This window comes from Poecilia reticulata, chromosome 3 (genome assembly GCF_904066995.2).
Source record: "Poecilia reticulata chromosome 3, P_reticulata-male-v2, whole genome shotgun sequence".
Classification (NCBI taxonomy): Eukaryota; Metazoa; Chordata; class Actinopteri; order Cyprinodontiformes; family Poeciliidae; genus Poecilia; species Poecilia reticulata.
In genome coordinates, this window is record NC_088832.1 from 23023067 (window position 1) to 23042755 (window position 19689).

At 39.1% G+C, this 19689-nt stretch overlaps 4 protein-coding genes and 1 long non-coding RNA gene across 5 annotated transcripts; 2 read left to right on the plus strand and 3 right to left on the minus strand.

Annotated features, from left to right (window-relative positions):
• The first annotated feature begins 26 nt into the window (after nt 1-26).
• On the plus strand, nt 27-7170 carry pdcd2 (programmed cell death 2). Its single transcript, XM_008405814.3, has 8 exons — nt 27-1423; nt 2211-2319; nt 2479-2535; nt 3232-3420; nt 3503-3655; nt 4819-4919; nt 4997-5110; nt 6262-7170. Exons 1-8 carry the CDS (start codon nt 1241-1243, stop codon nt 6439-6441), a joined length of 1086 nt encoding a protein of 361 aa, XP_008404036.1. The 5' UTR covers nt 27-1240; the 3' UTR covers nt 6442-7170.
• LOC145551112 (uncharacterized) lies at nt 3254-6223 on the minus strand. Its single transcript, XR_014086928.1, has 2 exons — nt 6079-6223; nt 3254-3562 (listed from the first exon to the last, which is right to left on the minus strand). It is a non-coding gene; the product is annotated as an uncharacterized LOC145551112 (long non-coding RNA).
• A 195-nt stretch (nt 7171-7365) lies between the features above and the next one.
• On the minus strand, nt 7366-13087 carry tbp (TATA box binding protein). The gene is made up of 9 exons (XM_008405816.3): nt 12951-13087; nt 12398-12581; nt 11525-11684; nt 10651-10828; nt 10389-10476; nt 10133-10224; nt 9843-10010; nt 9666-9760; nt 7366-8548 (listed from the first exon to the last, which is right to left on the minus strand). Exons 2-9 carry the CDS (start codon nt 12446-12448, stop codon nt 8469-8471), a joined length of 912 nt encoding a protein of 303 aa, XP_008404038.2. The 5' UTR covers nt 12449-12581; nt 12951-13087; the 3' UTR covers nt 7366-8468.
• Nucleotides 13088-13101: 14 nt separating this feature from the next.
• Nucleotides 13102-15491, plus strand: psmc3 (proteasome 26S subunit, ATPase 3). Its single transcript, XM_008405813.3, has 2 exons — nt 13102-14046; nt 15046-15491. The coding sequence occupies exons 1-2, from the start codon at nt 13102-13104 to the stop codon at nt 15382-15384; spliced, it is 1284 nt and encodes a 427-aa protein (XP_008404035.1). The 3' UTR covers nt 15385-15491.
• Nucleotides 15492-16355: 864 nt separating this feature from the next.
• On the minus strand, nt 16356-19380 carry psmb1 (proteasome 20S subunit beta 1). The gene is made up of 6 exons (XM_008405812.3): nt 19189-19380; nt 18760-18867; nt 18272-18353; nt 17845-17974; nt 16922-17028; nt 16356-16839 (listed from the first exon to the last, which is right to left on the minus strand). Exons 1-6 carry the CDS (start codon nt 19287-19289, stop codon nt 16654-16656), a joined length of 714 nt encoding a protein of 237 aa, XP_008404034.1. The 5' UTR covers nt 19290-19380; the 3' UTR covers nt 16356-16653.
• Between the last annotated feature and the right edge of the window lie 309 nt (nt 19381-19689).

Here is a 19689-nt window from a genome sequence, read left to right on the forward strand (position 1 = left end):
CCGGCACACAGACCCGTCCCAAATCAAACTCCCCCTCCGTGACATCACTGTGTTGTGCTGTGTGTGTGTGTGTGTGTGTGTGTGTGTGTGTGTGTGTGTGTGTGTGTGTGTGTGTGTGTGTGTGTGTGTGTGTGTGTGTGTGTGGGTGCGTGTGCGTGCGTGCGTGCGTGTACTAACATTTACTGTGGTTGTGAATACGCAGGTTGCAAAGAGCGGTATATTTAAATTAATAGCATGATAAATCAAAATGAACTCGATCGGTGGCCTACAATTTTCTTGCAGTATGAAAATAATTCTTACTCAAAATTTAAGTTAGTGGGTTTATGTGTAATTAGATAGTAAACAGTTGAAGTAGTTTGTTTTGATTCAAATTTCTTAAAAAATGTTTTAATTATTATTCATTTATGTTTGTTTTGCTAAAGATGCTTTAATTTTACACAACGGTTCATGCAGTTATGTTGCATGTATAACTGTGATGTTTCTTATTTTTGTTTTTCACCTGTCATAAGCAGAAAGCTTGAAAACAGTGGGTTCCCGGAACTGAATAGACATTTTGTATAATTACCCAACGTTTTTGATTGGACTTTGGCCGCTTTGGCTCATAATTATCGGAAGATTTTTTCCATTGTTTTGTTTGTAAATATCCTTCCAACCAAACAGTTTTCTTATTTTTCAGAAGACTACGTGTTTTTTGTTGTTGTTGTGTGTTTTATCTAATATTTGTTTGTTTGTTTCATCCAACACTTCACTTTCCCATCAATTTAAATTTTACTTAAAATGGCTTTCACTCATGTGTTTACGTGCTAGATATTTATACAAATCGTACACACTATAAACATTTTAAATTACAAAATCCAGCAACATTAAGATCAAATCTAAGTTAACTATGATGACATTTTGTTTACAATTCAGTCACAGTTTTTCCGTAGTAAAATTACAATATTTAAGCAAATTTGGGTAATAAATACCACTTCTGTGATAAAATTAATATTGTTCTTGATGTACGGCTTAATGTTGATCGTTGAAATCGTCACTAAATAAAGAGAAGCAACGGCGCCATCTAGTGGACGATGCTAATTCAACCGTTCACCGAGGAACTAAACCGCTGCTAATGTTTCCTGACGGAGAACTTTCGCAGCTGCATCAGCATGTGTTGTGACAATTTCTGAAGAGAAATCTTTGCCTTCTCGTTGTCAGTGGCTTGTTTTGATCTTTAAGTTAGTTTTTAAAAGTGAAAAACATGTCGTCCTCTCCCGAGGTGGTTCTGGGTTTCCTTGAAGAAGCAGAACCGTGGCGACTTCAGTCTCCGCAGTTCCCCAGCAAGGTCGGAGGGAAGCCGGCGTGGCTCAGCCAGAGGGGCCTGCCCCTCCAGTCCGATCTGGAGTGTGAGAAATGCGGGCTGCCCATGGTCTTCCTGTTGCAGGTCGGTACCTGATGGAGTTTACTCGTTAATTATTGTCATTTTTATAGAAAGAAGTTGTTTGTTTTTATTTGTTGTTGTTGTCGTTCTCTTAATTAATTGGTTTATTTTGTAGATCAGTATCTATGTTTGTCAGTCTGTAAGGTTTGTATTGTATACAGTAATTGGTGAATTAATAATAACAATAAAACAGAATTAAATTCAGAGATAAAGAAACATTGTGATTAATCTAAACAGAGAGAAAATGGTGACCATAAACTCTTATTTTATAGATTTGATACACAGTGACAGATTTCAAGTGTTTATTTCTGTTCATTTTGGTGATTAATTTCATTGCTATAAAAAAAGCCGATCACAACATGTTGTAAAGTGGAAGGAAAAAGTGCGTGATTGAGAGATTAATTTTTGGGAAGATTCAGTGTACAAACTTATCCAAGACAAGGGCTGAGACTGTCAGTCTGATAGAAATCCACCTCCAAACCAGAAACAATTTAAGGAGCATACTATGTAGACTTTAATAAAATAAAAAACAGTTTTGAGTCACTCCAATTAAGTTTTCTTTCATTTGAAACTAGTTTGCATTTCATTTGGAATCAAGTTCCCAGAGTCTGAATAAACAATGGAGAGACATAATCCAAGTTGCTTAAAGTCCAGTCAAAAGTTCCCAGTTTAAAAAAAAAAAAATTGTGCAAAACGTGTTCTGAAAACTTTAGAGGACTTCACGCTTTCCTGAGACGAATATGTAATTCTCTCTTCGATGTTGAATTGTACCATGTGGTCGTTGCTGCAGGTGTACGCACCCATTTCGGGTCAGGACAGAAGTTTCCACAGGACGCTTTTCCTGTTCTGCTGTAAAACTCCGGAGTGTTACTCCCACAACGACAGCCGCTGCTTGAAAGGTGCCTGCTGCTGTGATTACAGCGTTTCTATTTGACCACTTCTCACTTTATCCGCTTTCAACGAGTCGGTGCTTCTGTTGCTGAATTTCTCTTCATGTCACTGTTGGTTTATTCATTGCCATTCCGAGCTTTTTTTGAATGATTTCTCCTTCACGTCAGTTTTCAGAAGTCAGCTCCCCAGGAAGAACGAGTTCTACTCCTACGACCCTCCTCCAGGTTTGTCTGAAAGATTATTTGAGTTTTTATGGTGCTGTTAGGAAACTACATTGAAAAGCCACGTGGGATTTTAGAGGGCGTTTCTGGGCGGAGCTTGGTAAGGTCCATAGGCAGAACAGAGGAGACTAAACTCTTATCTAACAGTGATTTTGTTTTAAAAATGAAATGAACATGTTTTTTGTTTTTACAGCCAATTCAAATTCAGAAATACTTTATTTAATTTTCCCAAGGGAAAATTAAACATTGTTGTAACTTATATTAATTTAAAATTCTTCAAAACGTTATTGTAGATGCTGATGACTGCGGGCAAAAAGATCTCCTGTAGCAGTCTGTATTACAGTGAATTTGAAGTAGCCTCTGACCTAAGACATACTGTTTTTCTAAAAGTCTCATGAAACGGATGCCTAGACCTCTTATTCGAATTCAAGAAATACTTTAATAATCCCAAAGCTGTAGCCCATTAATTCAGATTCTTCAGTTATTGAAGATGGTGACGGCTTTTGGCAGGAAAGATCTCTTGCAGCGTTTTGTATTACAGCGAATTTTACTGTTCAAGGTTCAAGGAACCGTAAAAGATCACCTTTGAATGAGGGTCAAAAGTTCAGGCGCTAACATTTTTTCAGTACCTTAGATAACAAAATAATCCCACCCAAATTAATTTCCATTGTCTGGAATATTTGTCTCCATTGCGTCCAGATGATGAACCACAGACCGTCTCTAAAGAGGACGACAGCATTTTATCCGTCTCAGGAGTCAAGCTGTGCTGGGTGTGTGGTTGCCCTGGAAACAAGGCCTGCTCCCGCTGCCACTCTGTGACCTACTGCGGTAAACACCACCAGACCGTCCACTGGAAACACTCCCACAAGAAGGAGTGCCTCAGCGCAGGTACAGGTCCACCCAGCAGGCCAGAGCCGAACCCCAGCCTGGAGGACTGACCGTCTCTGCTGCTGTGTCTCTCTGAGTGTAGCGCTGCCCTCGGCTGCTGCCTCTCTCTTCCTGTTCCCCGAGTCTGAACTCGTCATCGAGCCTGAAGAGGGAGGGGAGGAGGGAGACGACGCACAGAGAGAAGGAGGAGGAGAAGAAGAACAGAGAAGTACTGAAGGTCCTTCCTTAGCTGACAGTAAGTTTTCAGCCATGTTTGAAACTATTAACCGGGTTAATAGTGATTAATCAATAATTGCAATAATCAACAAATTTAGTAATTGCTTAATCACTAGCTGGAGTATACAGGCTCAGAAAAAGGCTGTTTGCTGAAGAAAACATCATATTCAGAGCAGTAATTAAGACAAAACTGTGCATAAAGACACATAATGCTATAACATGCATTTTAAATTTAAAAAAAATCCTCTTTTTCTATAAATACAGCCCCATTGAAAACCTCCTGGTTATTCCACCTAATATTAATATTTCTGAACTGTTCCTGAGGTAAAACATTAATATTGTTGTTTCTAAATGAACATGAACTTGTTTTCTTTGCATTATCTGAGGTCTGAAAGCTCTGCATCTTTTTGTTATTTTACCCATTTCTCATTTCTGCTAATAAAAACTAAATTTTTGCTTAGAAATTCAGAGACATGCTGTCAGTAGGTAACATTTACTTATAAAGAGTAAAATCAGAGAAACTGATCATTTTAAGTGGACTCTTAATATTTTCCACAGCTGTATGTTCAACCCAGAACTTCACACATGGCAGTTTCAACTTCACCTAATTCAAATTATTTGTAAAAATATTAATAATCAGACCAGCCCCACAAAAGTCTCTTATGTACCTTTTGCTATCCAATCATTAAATGGTGATTCAAAAAAATCACCAGATGAATTACAGATGAAGGGCTTTTCACATGTTGATGTTATAAATATTTATTTAATCTATTTTATCTGTAAATTCGCCCTTTGGTAATTATTAGGACAAAATGTGAGCCAGGTGAAGCTAAATACTATGCCAGTAGAGGAAATCTGTGTGGATCATATTTACAGATTAATGTTTTGTTTTTTTTTTAACATATGAATGCAACATTTATATATTTTTGGCTTAATTACTGCTTTACTTGCATTGTTCTTTCAGCAAATGGTCTTTTGAATAAGAAAATACACTTTTGTCTAAAGAGCAGTAACATTTAGTGAATGTTGCTCATTTGTAGGATTAAGTGGTTAAATGAAAAATCTGCAGTCGATAACTAAAATAATTGTTAGTTGCATCTCTGCCTGAAACGACAACAAAAAACGGATAAGTCCACATACGGCACTGCGGATGTGAGTAACTGCCTGCTGCCGCCCTGTCAGCTCTGGCAGAAGCAGATCTGGAGGAGATGGCGTTGCACGAGACTGAAGATAACAAAGTGTTCCAGCGGTTCAAGAAGAAGATCGCCTCAGAGCCGCACCAGGTGCTAAATCAGCCAGGAGACTCTTTTCCTCCGTTTCCCTCTGTGTACGTCTGAGGCTGACGGTCTCTCACCTACAGGTGATTCGCTACAGTCGAGGAGGCCGACCCCTCTGGGTCTCTTCTAGTCACGTCCCTGCAGACGAGGACATCCCACCATGCACCTGTGGCGCCAACAGGGCCTTTGAGTTTCAGGTGGGTCCTGGTGTTGAAACCCCTCATGAGATCTCTACATGCATGTTTCTATGTAGTTTGCGACCGCAGATGACGATTATTTTAGTCATCAGTTAGCCTATTCGTTATTTTTGACGATTAAATGAATTTTTAAAAATTGCCACATTCCGCAGATTTTTCATTTCTTTTTTGTACAATATTATAAATAAATTAAAGATGCAACTAAACAATTCAGTTCCCATTTAAATAAGAAAACAAACATATAGATTTCTTTAGTAAACGCTTGATTATTTGTTGCAAGGAATGTATCTGCAGCAAAAAATACCTCTGACATGATATGAAAAGCTCAGCCCTTTCTGTTTGACTTAAACACATTGCTGACCTGATTACTATTTTTTGGATTTTTTTGACAGCTAAACTATGCAACTTGACAAATTTTGAATAGAACATGTTGACAGACAAATATATACATATATATTTGTTTTTTATCTAAAAGAACATATTTTTTGTACAACTTTTGGCTTAATTGCTGCTCTGAGTTTTGTGAGTCTGTACACTCAAGTTAACGTTATTAGATTGCTAAATTAGTTTAATTAAGCTAATCTTTTCCGCCATAGTGTAGATTATAGTTAACTCTTTTTTTAAGGGTCTTATTGGCTCTAGTGGCCTTTATTCGATAGTTAACTGACAGGAAAGTAGGGAGGACATGCGGCAAGGTTCGCCAGGCCGGGAATCGAATCTGCGACGGCCGCGTCAAGGACCAAGGCCTCCATATGTGGGTTGTGCTTAACCCCTGCGCCACCACAGCACACCCAGATTAGTTATAACTAAAGCCGACGAAAATAACTAAGACTAAAATTGAGAAAACCTTTTTTCGTTAACTGAAATAAATAAAAGCGGTAATCAATGGGGAAAAACTGTAACTTACCGGAACTATGCAATGCGATTATAAAACTTACTGAATCATATTGAAATTATAAATATAACACCTTTCGTCCTCGGCACTTTTTTCAGCCGTTACAGCGGTAAGGTAATTTTCCGAGCAGTCTTTAAACGCACCACGAACTGTACACGGACAAGCGTTAGCGATTGGGTAAAGTTTGAAACTCCAGCAGAGTCCAGTCCTCCAGCGAAGCTAGCTGGCTCGTTTCTCGCTGTGTTTGTTTCTCCAGGTGATGCCTCAGCTGTTAAACAGCCTCTGCGTGGACTCGACGGGAGCCAGCATCGACTGGGGAACCGTTACGGTCTTCACCTGCTCCGCTAGCTGTAACCATGGAGACCAGTACCGGTCGGAGTTCGTCTGGAAGCAGGACATCAGCGCAGACCAACTGACTCAGCATGGAAACACGTAGTACAGATCTGTTGGCTTTAGTTCCAGAACATAAAGCGCTCAAATTAACCCAACAGCTTCAAGTTCTTTGAGATGTATATATTTTTTACTTCAATTTAAAAATAAAATAAGCTGGTATTTAATGGAGCCATACAGCAAATAATTCTAACATTTTATTGAAAACTTTACTTCAAATGGATATGTTGTGATAATTTAGGTATCCAGGTAGAGCTGGCTGATAAATCAATTTTTATCTAAATTAATTTTCTGTTTAACTTTTGGAAAATTTAATTTTTCCCCCTTAGGTACTCTTTGGGTTTCAATATTTCAGAATAATAACTGCCATCTTGTTTGACAAGTGCGCTTTACAGCTATTTATTTCAAAAGTAAATTCAGGTCAACTCATAGAATGATTGATGCAAAAGACAGATTTTTAAAAATATTTGTATTTTTTTGTTAAAGGAAAAAAGTAAGCAGTAGAGACTAAATTGAGCAAGTTTAATAAAGAAAACTTGTAAAATCTGAGCTATATTTTAAGCCACATCACCCAACCTTATATGGTGTATTTGTTAGCTCAAAGTGTTACATTTTAACAATATTTTATACTGGACTTTAACTAGACCACTCCAAAATCAAACTTTTTGATCCATTCAGGTCGGATGTGCTTCAGGATTTTCTGCCTCCTTCACTTTTGGTTAATGGCTCTGACTGATTTGTAACAGTTTTGTAACTGCTATATGTAAAAAATAAAACTTTCCTCACCCATTTTGAATTTACTTAGATCAGGACATGTTTTGCTTTTTTAAAAATATTTTAGCCTATTTCACACTATTTAGGCTTGGATGTGGTTAGTGAACCACACCAGATGTTTTCCATAATTAACAATTGTTTCATTCACTTAGGTTATTTTAATAAGAATTTGACTTAATAAAAAGGAAGACGCAGCTTTAACTGTACAGATTTATTGTTGCAGAACATCGACAACTTCAGACGATTTGAAAACATTTCCTGATCTGTTCTGCTAAACGAGTCGATACATAAATCTGATTCGGACACTTTGATTCAAACTATGAAGCAAACATTCAGCTTGTTGACAGGAAAACGTTTCAATGGCTGCAGAGTTAAACTGTGTTCAAAACACAGGAAGCAGGAAAACAACCCAAAATTTCACTTAAACGTCTTCATTGGGGAAATCCTCAAACTAAACCTCCACATGGGCAAAAATAGACATTTATATACTAAATATGTAACATTTTGCCACCATATTTATGCTAGGCTTCATTTTTCCTTCACATTTAAATCTTCGAGTCCCAAGTTGTCCTTATTTGCTCAAACAGGAATTATCTGCACCCACCTCAAGGTGCCACTCACTTCTCTACATTTAGAATATAAAAAAAATATGTTTAGCTCCAGTTTCACCATTAAAACATCTCTATATAAATATGACGATCCCTCTGTTTGACCTGAAGAGGACCAGAAGCTGCAGAGCCAACTAGCAACTCGGTTTAAATCACTTTTACTTCAACTACAAACACGGAAACAGACTTCAGCGTTTGGTTGGAACAAACCTAAAATCATAAATCAGGATTCAAAGATGGAGGCTTAAACGTCAGGCTGGCCGATTTCAACACAAAGTAGCACAATTTCAGACGTGAGCAAAGAAAATGCTAAAAAATGGCAGCATAGAAAAGTAGTTAAAACATTTTAAAATGAAACCAGGAACAGTCCCCTTCAGAGTGTTTCTCCGTTCATCAACAATATCTTACATTTTCTTACAATCCTATGTACAAATCAGGGATGTGATGATGCACTGGAAACTACAGGAAATATGGAAATGATTTTAACCAAGACGGCCTGTAAAATCTTCTTTAAAAATTCTTTGGGGATGAAAAAAAAAATAAAAAATTAAAATCAGATGAGATCTCAGCGAACAGCATCCCGTTTAGTCCATGTAAAGAGTTCAACATCAGTGAGTCACTTTGATGCAGCTTCAAAAATAAAAAGAAACTAGGCTGGGAAGAATGGAAAAAAAAAAAACAACTCCAGGTTCTACGTAGTTTTGCGAAAACCTTTCAGGATGGGGTAAATGTTTTCAAATGCTTCGTAGATCTCTGCTCTCACCTTGGCTCCTTTAAAAACAATAAAAATACACAAATTCATAATTAACTACCCCATGTTTGAGGCACATGACTCATAAAACAAATAAAAATAGATCAGCGTTTCTCAAGCTAAAGATCACTAAACCCATTTAATAAACTCGTCTAGTTTTAAATTCCCCCACAACAACACAACATTTTAATATACACAACCTGAAAGTAAAGTGTTAGCCAACTCTGTCTTTGTTCCTCCAAATGTGAAGGGTAAATTTGACCAGCCAGAACACGTCTACAGGGGCGTTTTGAGTTATTTACAGATTCTGAAAGGTTTTAATTCTAAGCTTCCCAATGATAGAAAACACACGGAAATCAAAAATGTTCTTTACTACAAGTGTTGTGTGCATTAATAACATTTCAGGGCTTTTTGTAATGGAGAGTCATAATAAAAGACGTTTCATTGGCAAAAACAAACATTTTCCTTCAGTCAGTAGATGGTCCAACATGAATAGTTTTATTTTAAGTGTTGAGATGCGGTTAGTCAGCGTGGGGCGCAGCGCTGCTCTGTTCTGCAACTGAGAAACTTTCCACTCGTTTCTTCAGTTTTAAGCCACTTATCCATCATCATCTTTAAACGCTGTCCTTTGGTAAGCTAGCTGTAGCGACACACTTTGACCTCAAGTCATGGCTAAGAAATGGTTGTTTTCCTCTTGAACCAGTAAATTTAAGGAAATATGGAAAATCTTTCCATATTGGAAAGTAACCAAGCTGAAATGACTGAGCGAAAAGCAACAAAATAAAAGAACGCCGGCACATAATGGGATTAATATTAATTCAAATAACTAATAAGAGAGCAACACTTTGTCTACACATTAGAGTCGAATGATTGAAACTTTATTTTATCCATCTATATTTATACATGTATAAATATACTTTAAGCATTTAAACTTTTTCCCCGTTGTTTCATTTTTGTTATTTTTTTAGCTGAATTTTATTTTATGCCCTGAGTGTTCATTGTGGCTGAGAGGTGTCAATGTTTGAATTTACATTTTCATATATTCAAAACTCAGATGCATTGTTAAGAAAAGTAGGACTAGAGACAATGATGTAAGAAAAGATGTTTCTTCCTCCTTCCAGCAGTCAGAGTCCTTACCTGTGAGAACGACCTTCCCAGAAACAAAGATTAGCAGGACGATTCGCGGTTTGATCATCCTGTAAATCAATCCTGGAAACAACTCCGGCTCGTAGCTGCAAAGCAGATGGCGTTTTAGTTCATTTAAAACGGGTGGAGACTATAAATGGATATCGACTCAAACGAACTCCAGCCAACCTGCTGAACTGCTGGTGTGTGAGCACCAATCCCTCCAGCCGGATGGGGAACTTCACGTCGCAGCTGCCCACCATGTTCTGAATCTTAAAGTCCAGGAACTTGGCAGGAAAACCCAGTTTCTGCACGACGCGAGCGTACTTCCTGGCTGCTAGCCGCGACTCCTCCTCACTGGAGAGACGGACACAGAAAGCAACACGTTTAAATAGAAGAGAAATGTGAGCGGACCGTTTCGCTGAAACAACGTCACTGCTAAAGTGTTGAAAAGTAAATCGTATTTGTTGGATTCTGACCTTTTGGCTCCGGTGCAGACCATCTTCCCAGAGCTGAAGATAAGCGCTGTGGTCCTGGGCTCCCTTATTCTCATGATGACGGCAGCAAAACGCTGGAAAATTTACAATTTAACGTGTTTACAAGGATGACAGTGGTTGGGTTTTATTTAAGGGTATCGCATCGATTCGATCATTCTTGTGGAAAGAGTTAAACAGATTCAGTGAAGATGTTCAACATGCTGATGATACTGAATGTGTAAACTTTGGGTTTGTTTACTTTGGGGTTGTACTCTGCATTCCTGGCTCTCAGGGCGATCGTCTTCAGGTCCAGTTTACAGCCCAGATTCACGGTAGATACGATGTTTCTAATCACAAACAAGGAAAAAGGCTGAAATAAATGAACTCAGAAAATAAAAACAGAAACAAACATTAACTGAGCTTAGAGACAAACGGTTCACACCAACAGAGATGAATAAAACCAAGGTAGCATTTAGCAGGAAGACCAGAAATCATGTAAACCAGGTGAATATGAGCCGTACTGCAGCGTCGGCACGATGCCTGAGCTCTCCGAGGCAGGAGTAGCCGGGGTCAGTGGGGTCATGGGGCCGATGGAAGTGCTGTAGAGCCCGGTGCCTCCTGGCAGCGCCGTGGTGGTCGAACCCGCCGCCGTCTGGGAATGATACAGCTGGGGCGTCTGCCCCGACGCTCCTGGAAGGCCTGAAGTTTCAAGCATTTAAGGCTTTAATAATAAAAAACTGCAGGGTTTATAAAGTTTTCAAGCATTTTCAAGGTAAGTTTTCAAACTTTTCCAGTCCCACACTGGAGATACAGGAGGGACAAGATACACAAAACAACAATTTATGTTCTTAAATGTCTCCCTTATAAGAACAAAATACTAAATTTCACAAAAAAAAATCCCCAATTTAAATAATATTGTTTCATCTATAAGATACAAGTCAATCTCTATTTCAATCACACAGATCAATAAGTTATTGATCCATCAGCAAACATTCATAACAATGAAACAATCTGAATGAATCATGTTAAGGTTTATGACCAAACTGATCAAATTAAACACTAAAAACAAAAAGTTACCAAAAAAAATTCCCTAAAAATGTTCTAAGTTTTCTAGCATTTGATAAATGGAAATAATTTTGCTCTAAATGTGTGAGTTTTTATTGGATGTATAAAAATATCTGCTTTCAACTGAAAATAAATTGAAGCTTTTACTCAGGCGTTAGATTGAACTTTATTACAAAACTGTGCAGTTCAAATATTCAGCACTTTCAGGGACTTCATGCAGAAATCAAACATTTTCCAAACCTTGAAAACACCTCATTGATTTCAAAGCATTTTCAAAGACTTCATGCGAGTCGTGGAACTGATCAACTTTATCTGAGCGATCACAGTTACCTGCACTGGGCTGCTGTGCTTGCTGCTGCTGCTGCTGCTGCTGCTTCTGATGCTCCTCCAGGATGGACAAGCTGTTGGTGTTCTGCACAGGCTGCGGCGTCAGGCCCGAGCCATAAGGCATCATGGGACTGAACATCGGCATGCCGGGGGTCATGGCTCCCTGGACAAGGACACACGTCATCACACAGATTAGTGCCCAAATGTTACAGAAATCAATTCTGAGGTAAAGTATATTGAAATGTACATTTATATAATTGAGTATTAAACTGTAGATGCAAAAAGCAATTAGACAAAAATCACACGCTGATACTTTGTATGTTTCAAGTTAAATTTTGTTTTTGGCATAATCTGAAACAGTGAGTTTAAAAACTGAATTGAAAACCTAAAAATTGTTTTAAAGCAACCAAAAAAGTTTTTTATTCAAACCAGAAACATAAAAAAAAAAAGTTACGTTTATCCATAATATGTCATGAGATCAAATTTTGCTGTACAAGTTATAACGATAAACGATAACATTGTTGTTTTAAGACAATTTTCAGGTAATATAATGTCAAAATGATACAAGAGTACATTCCCAAAGATCCATACACTTTAAATTTAAATGAACATTTAAAACTAGAACTCAAAGACATAAATAAAAATCCTTCAAAACCAAAAAAAGAAGGGGGGGTATGAGAGGCAAATTGAGAATCCTTCCTTTCCTGATCTTATATAATATTCTAATAGAGAAACTGAATTTATTTCATTCTTCTGTAATCAACAGTCATCAAAAGGCCACATTGTGTTTCACAGATATCTGTGAGTTTCATGTTTAGATATTGACTTAATTTTTCAAATTATATTCTAATTTACCGAGTTAATCTGAGCCCTTACCTGAGGGGATGCCAGCCCCTGGAAGGGCGGTATGCTGTTGTTCTGGTCCATTTCTGTGACACCGCCACCCGGGAGCAGCCAGTAGAGCTGATCTGAAGCTCTTCACGCAGCAGGATTTCAGTGCAACAAAAACCACTAAGACACCCAGACCCAGCGCCTTGTTCCTTACTTCCTTATTCCTCACCTGGAAATGCAAACAGACATATTTTTCTTTCACTCTTTACAACAGCAATACGAAACAATTATATAGCAGTGGCGCCAAAGCGAACGTTTCTTATTGGTCATATTTACAGTCTTAAATGTTTTGCAACACTTTTCTAAACGTTTATTGCCATAATTAAGATAATTACATGGCGTGTCGATGCTAACGGCTTTCCAGCAGGGTGAGTTTAAAGCGTTAACCCTGTGAAACACACCAGCTAGCTAATGTTAACCGCAAAGCTAACATCAGCTAACGCGAAGCCGCAATAACTAATCGCTTCAAGTCACAGTGAAAACGCCGGTTTTCTTATTTAATGACGTTTAAAATAACCATATTATTAAGTCGACTTACACACTGGTCGTTCTTTGCATTTGACCGCAGTCTGTAGCCGAAATTAAGTTAGCTTTAGCTCCGTGTCATCCCCCAGGCTGCTCGTCGGCGCTAACCGGAAGAAGAAGCTTTAACTTCCGGAGAGTCACAGTTGAGCTCAGACACAGCAAAGATGGCGTCGCTGAGTGACAAATCAGTTTGGGATGAAGTGGAAGACGGAATCGGGGAAGAAGTCTTAAAAATGTCCACAGAGGAGATAGTCCAGCGTACCCGACTCCTGGACAGCGAGATAAAGATCATGAAGAGCGAAGTGCTGCGGGTGACCCACGAGCTTCAGGCCATGAAGGACAAAATCAAGGAAAACACGGAGAAGATAAAGGTGAACAAAACGCTGCCGTACCTGGTCTCCAACGTGATCGAGTTGCTGGACGTGGACCCCAACGACCAGGAGGAGGACGGGGCCAACGTGGATCTGGACTCCCAGAGAAAAGGAAAGTGCGCCGTCATTAAAACCTCCACTCGGCAGACCTACTTCCTGCCGGTGATCGGGCTGGTAGATGCCGAGAAGCTGAAGCCCGGCGACCTGGTTGGGGTCAATAAAGACTCCTACCTGATCCTGGAGACCCTGCCCACCGAATACGACTCCCGGGTGAAAGCCATGGAGGTGGACGAGCGTCCCACGGAGCAGTACAGCGACATAGGAGGGCTGGATAAGCAGATCCAGGAGCTGGTGGAGGCCATCGTCCTGCCGATGAACCACAAGGAGAAGTTTGAGAACCTGGGCATCCAGCCGCCTAAAGGGGTCCTGATGTACGGCCCACCTGGCACCGGGAAGACCCTCCTGGCCAGAGCCTGCGCCGCTCAGACCAAGGCCACCTTCCTGAAGCTCGCAGGTCCACAGCTGGTCCAGATGTTCATTGGAGACGGAGCCAAGCTGGTGAGGGATGCCTTCGCCTTGGCCAAGGAGAAAGCCCCGTCCATCATCTTCATCGACGAGCTGGACGCCATTGGGACGAAGAGGTTCGACAGCGAGAAGGCCGGAGACAGGGAGGTCCAGAGGACCATGCTGGAGCTGCTCAACCAGCTGGATGGATTCCAGCCCAACATGCAGGTCAAGGTAAACGAGCTGCCACCCACACAACACAGTCAAAACACCCAGAAATCGGCCCGATTTTTATTAATTTGAGTAGATCGGTGATCGGCCAATACCTATAAGCAGATCTTGTCTACCTCAGCAAAAGTCTAAACATCAACCTCTGTCCTCTTTTGTTCCACTTTGAGAGACTGACAGACTGTCCACCAGCCAGGCAACAACAGTGACTCCACTACTGTCAACTCATTGACTTTATTTGCTACATTTAGCGACATTTCAGACAAAAATCAGCAGGTTGGGCTTTTTAAAGATCGGCGGAAAAGTGCAATCGGTGCAGCCCCAAGGAAAACATATGACTTCCTGTATGTATATAGATCTGTCACAAGAAATAATAAATCAATTAATTGCAAGGTAAATTAAATAATTTATCATGTAAATTTATCAATTTACATTTGTATGATTTGTCATTTGTCTCTTTTGAGTTTATTTCCACCAAAAACTGGATGATAAAAGTCTTCATTCTGGTCTTTTTGGTCTCAACTATCACTTTTTGTTTTGTTTACATAATTCATTTTGTTAAGTTTGATTGTGTTGAATATAAATGTAGAAAAACCAAACAGACACCATCCTGCTTTGAAATGGTTATTCCCCATAAATTATTATTTAAAAATACCAGTTAAATTCCCAATAACATTTGTCAGATTTTTTGATTGCTTTGACTTTGTTTTGATTAAAAATAATTTCAAATATCTTCACCTTCATCAAAAGTGACAATATTCTGCATTTATTTGGCAAAACAAATGCCATTATTTTAGGAAGGTGGTGATGTATAAAGAGTAAATAAGATATTTAAACTGATTTTAAAACTTCTGCTGATCAGATAACTCAGTTTAATAAAACCAAAACTTCAGTAATGTTTATTTTTATTGTCCAATAACCTAAAAACTGTTATTATATATTTTAATCTGATGATTAAAAAGAAAATGCATCCAGATTTCACCCCTACGTGTTTTTCTTTTTTAGGTGATTGCTGCCACCAACAGAGTCGACATCTTGGACCCGGCTCTGCTGCGTTCGGGTCGTCTGGACAGGAAGATCGAGTTCCCGATGCCAAACGAAGAGGCCCGCGCGCGCATCATGCAGATCCACTCGCGCAAGATGAACGTGAGTCCAGACGTGAACTACGAGGAGCTGGCCCGCTGCACCGACGACTTCAACGGCGCGCAGTGCAAGGCCGTGTGCGTGGAGGCCGGCATGATCGCTCTGCGGCGCGGCGCCACCGAGCTGAACCACGAGGATTACATGGAGGGAATCCTGGAGGTGCAGGCCAAGAAGAAGGCCAACCTGCAGTACTACGCCTAACCGCGTCTCTGTCTGTGTGTGAGAGTTACTTTCTTTTTCTGATTGTTGAAATGATTGTTAAACATTTAACTGATTATCTTGGGTTAATAAAAAGAGGGAAAGAGTAACTGGCTGGTTTGTTTGTTCCTTCCGGTTTCCACATACTTAATATTATAACATATAATGTTGAGTTATAAATGTGCAATTGTAACACTTTATAAAATAAAATAAGCGGAGCTCTTTTTAAAGCGCCAGCGTTTGTTACATGAAGGAAGTGAGTGGTCTGTTTTCATCTGAGCACAAACTGATTATCTTATCAGATGCAGCAGAAAAAAAAAAATTTTGTTTCACCATAAATGTTTCATTGGCACATCAGGAATTAAAATATAATTCACAAATCCCTCGGGTGAAAAAAAACCTGAAATATTTTTAATACGATCAGTTAAATTCCCTTCGAAGTGTCTGGACATTTAATGATTCTTCGTAACACCTTCAGTGGGGATACACATCAGTATTCAAGTTCAAAAATAATTTATTAATCCAAAATGGACATTAAATTATGTTGTAGCTCATTAATTCAGATTCTTTAAAGTGTTATAGATGAGGAAATATCTCCTGTAGCAGTCTGTATTGCAGCAAATCTGAAGAAGCCTCTGACTCATTTGATATGAAAAAAGGTAATTTCAGTGACATTCAGACGTTTGATGCCTTCGTTTCTTTTGCTTATACAGAAAGCAAAACTCTGCCGATGGAACGTTTAGCCCCAATAGCAAGTCAGGCTTGTCCATAACTTAATTGGTTTTATTAAGAAAATTTTATAAAGATAAAACTATAGAATTTATCTTTATCGGCCGATAGTCACATTTTAACAAAGCGGCATCTGTTATACAAGTAAAACTGGGCTGATATCTTTTATCTCGTCTGTTTCTGGTCATTTCTTAGAGATTCAGAAGTGAATCTTGAGTGCAAAAATAAGCATCAGACAAGGAGAGTTCCTGAACTGTTGATATTTATTAAGAATGTAAAAAGAACAGCTGAGCATGTTTTCTTCCAAAACATAAGAAATCATCCAGAGGAAGAGTCTAGAACCAGGCGGGGAAAACAGGAATGCTGATCCGAAACAAGGCCGGCGACTAAGTAAGCAGAACATTTGGGACAAAGAACTGACAGAAATCCTCCCTCCAGTTTGGAGCCAAACCTACATGGCAACTTTATCAACCTGCGGATCAATTTATGTAAAAGCTGAAGACAGAGAGGAAACTGAAGGCAGACAGAAACGCCGCGTCCCCTCTAGTCCTTCCTCAGCGGTATCGTCTGCTCGTTGATGCCGTCCTTCGTGATGACGCAGACGCGAAGGGCGTCTCCAGTGTAGACGTCTCTCTCTGCGGCCGAGATGAAGACGTCTTTGACCAGCTGCACGGCCTTCTCCTGAGTCAAAGGGAGGTGCTGCACGCCCTCCATGTTCTTGAACCCGATCTGCGAAGCAGCATTTTGGAAAGAGTCAGACTGTGTTCATGTCGAGGATGAATAAAATCGGCTGTGTGTGTTTTTTATCTACCTGGTTGTCTAGCAACGGCTGCAGCATGGCGCTGGCCGACCCTCCGGCCTTGTAGGTGTCTCTCTGGTAGGAGCCGACCGGGTCGAAGCTGTACACCGCTCCTTTGCCTACGTTGCACAAAGAAAAAACATAAAAGATCATAAGACAAGCTTTATGCATTAATAAAACAGAAACACCCCGATTACTGCTGGAGACACAATGGAGCACAAAATATTTCCACTTGAGAACAAGTCTGAGTTGTTTTTAGAAGAGTTTAAAAATTATCTGCGTATTTAATGACGCTACTTGATGAAGAATAACTGTTAAAGTGACAATGTGAAATACTGTCGAAATAATTTCAGACCAAATTCCACAAATTATGAAGGAAAAACTTTTATATCTATAAAATAATAACAGGGCTGCAATTGTTTTAATAGTTGATTAATTATCAGCTATTCTGACGATTAATCGGATAGAAAAAACTTCAGTGAATCAATTTTTATACAATATTACATTAAAATAGGCAAATTAACGAAGGCTTCAATAAGAAGATAAACATTTTATTGCCCAACATAAAATAATGCAGCATTCCTTTAGTGTACACTTGATTATTTGTAGCTAAAAGAAAAACACATTATCATTTAATATATACATGTTTTGAACAGCTTCAGTTTAATTACTGCCATCAGTGTGTGCTATATCAGTAAATGCGCTTTTACAGAGTCTGTGTGGGTTGAAAATCATTTTAATGACAATTACTCAGATGAATCGTCTCAGCCAGAGCTTTGTTTGCTTAAAGATGTGAAGGCTGACCCATTTCATACAATTCTTGCTCTGAAGTATATAAAATACTTCAGAGCAAGAAGTATTTTAAGCCGGCTATGTTTACCGCAACATGCATTTGTAACAGCAGAACACCTGAGCGTTTGTACATAAGAGCCCACCTTCTTCATCCAGACCCCCAATGATGTTGTAGACGTAGTAAGGGAAGAACCTCCGGCTGTACAAGATGGTGGACAGCATGGCTGCGATGGCACCACTGGTCATAGTTTTGTTGTTTGAGTGTTTGTACATCTGAGAAGAGGAGAAATATTGTTTTATAATGGAATCACTGTGGTATTATGATTCATATTCCTCCTTTATTGTAATTTCCACTTGCACAAAGTAGGAAAGGACCCATAAACACACAAAAAGGAAAAACTAATGACTTACACCAAAACTGTTTTAAAGAAAAAATATACAATATTTCCAGTTTATTTTATGTGTGTAACTTTGGTGCCTAAACAAGTGCAACATTGACAAGTTCAAGCAGAACAAATTGTTTATAAAGTAGGGTAATTTAAAACCACAGTGAAACCAAAACCAGCTCACCTTTAGCCTGGCGTCAATTATTTTTGTCAGCGTCAGACAGTCGCCATGGAAACCACTGCAGCCAATGACAGTCGTGTCTGTCCTGTAAGGATGTGAAAACGCAAAGACTGGAATTAGTCATTTACATATTAACATCGTCAATATAAAAAATGAAATAAACATTTAGCAATATACATGTCCATTTAGCACCAAAAAGATAATGTGATGCGTTTTAAAAGCTTGTTGTTATAACTTTTATTTTTATTCCAGTAAAAACCACAAAATATTATATTAAACTTTTAAGTCATTTTCACCCATTACCGTTAAAGGGACAGTACTGCAGAGTGAGAAAAAGCATTTGGTTGGATTTAAGCCCATCTTTATTCTTGTTCGGAATATTAAATCTGATCTGATGAGTCTCAGGACATAAAGACAACATATCAGCCGAGACGTGAAGCTTTTTACTGCGGTCAGTCTTCACAACATCCACGATCAGAGGAATGACTTACAGCTTGTAGCATTTCGGGGAGTCGCGGCTGTGGATGGAGTAGCCTTCACTAAGCCTGGTGTCTGACGCTACGATGGCAAAATCTTCTCCAGCAACAGCTAGTACGGTTCTGAGAAAAAGAGAAAAAACCGGTTAGATCCAATATCCCTAAAACATCCAGAATGAACACAACCTACTATAGCCTAGCTAAAGGAAGCTAACAGAACAGATTCGAAACTGAAAGTGTTGCGTTTACTCCTTTCTTCCTTTTTATGACTCAACATCGTGAATCAAATACATTACTGCATCGTGTAACATCGCAAATGTAAAGTTTATACAAAAACTTTGACTTATTAAGTACAGAACTGGTTTGCTAAAATTAACCGGATAGCATAAGTAGTATGAGCTAGCTTCAAGGCTAATCTGACATTAACAGAAAATTTCCACTGACCCTCCGTTGAAAGCGTAAGGTGAAAATCTGTTCTCTACTGCGCCGGCATAATGATACTCCTTCATCTTCCCAGGACCTCCAAAACCTTGAGCTGAAAGCATCTCGGAAACAAAGCAAGGGGGAAAACTCAGCTTCCCTCGGCTAAACTCGCTGTATCACTGCAGTATGGCAGCCTCTTCTTCTGCACTCACCAACCGCCCTTCTGGTGAGGCTTACAGCGCCCCTACAGGGTGATTGAGGTACAACATGCAATTCAGCTACTACTGGATTACGGACTTTTGTTTTTCACAATTACTTCATTAGCGCTACCAGATCTGGTTGTCAGACTTTGTCTGGTATCCTAAACTCAATAATGAACACGTTATAAGTTGTAAAAAAGTTTTATTGGGAAATACATCAAATTTATACAAACAATCAGTGCTACTTCTTCCATAATATGAATATACATATTATATTTCACACTGGTCAAGCCCTTTCTACTATTTGATGCAAAATGATGAC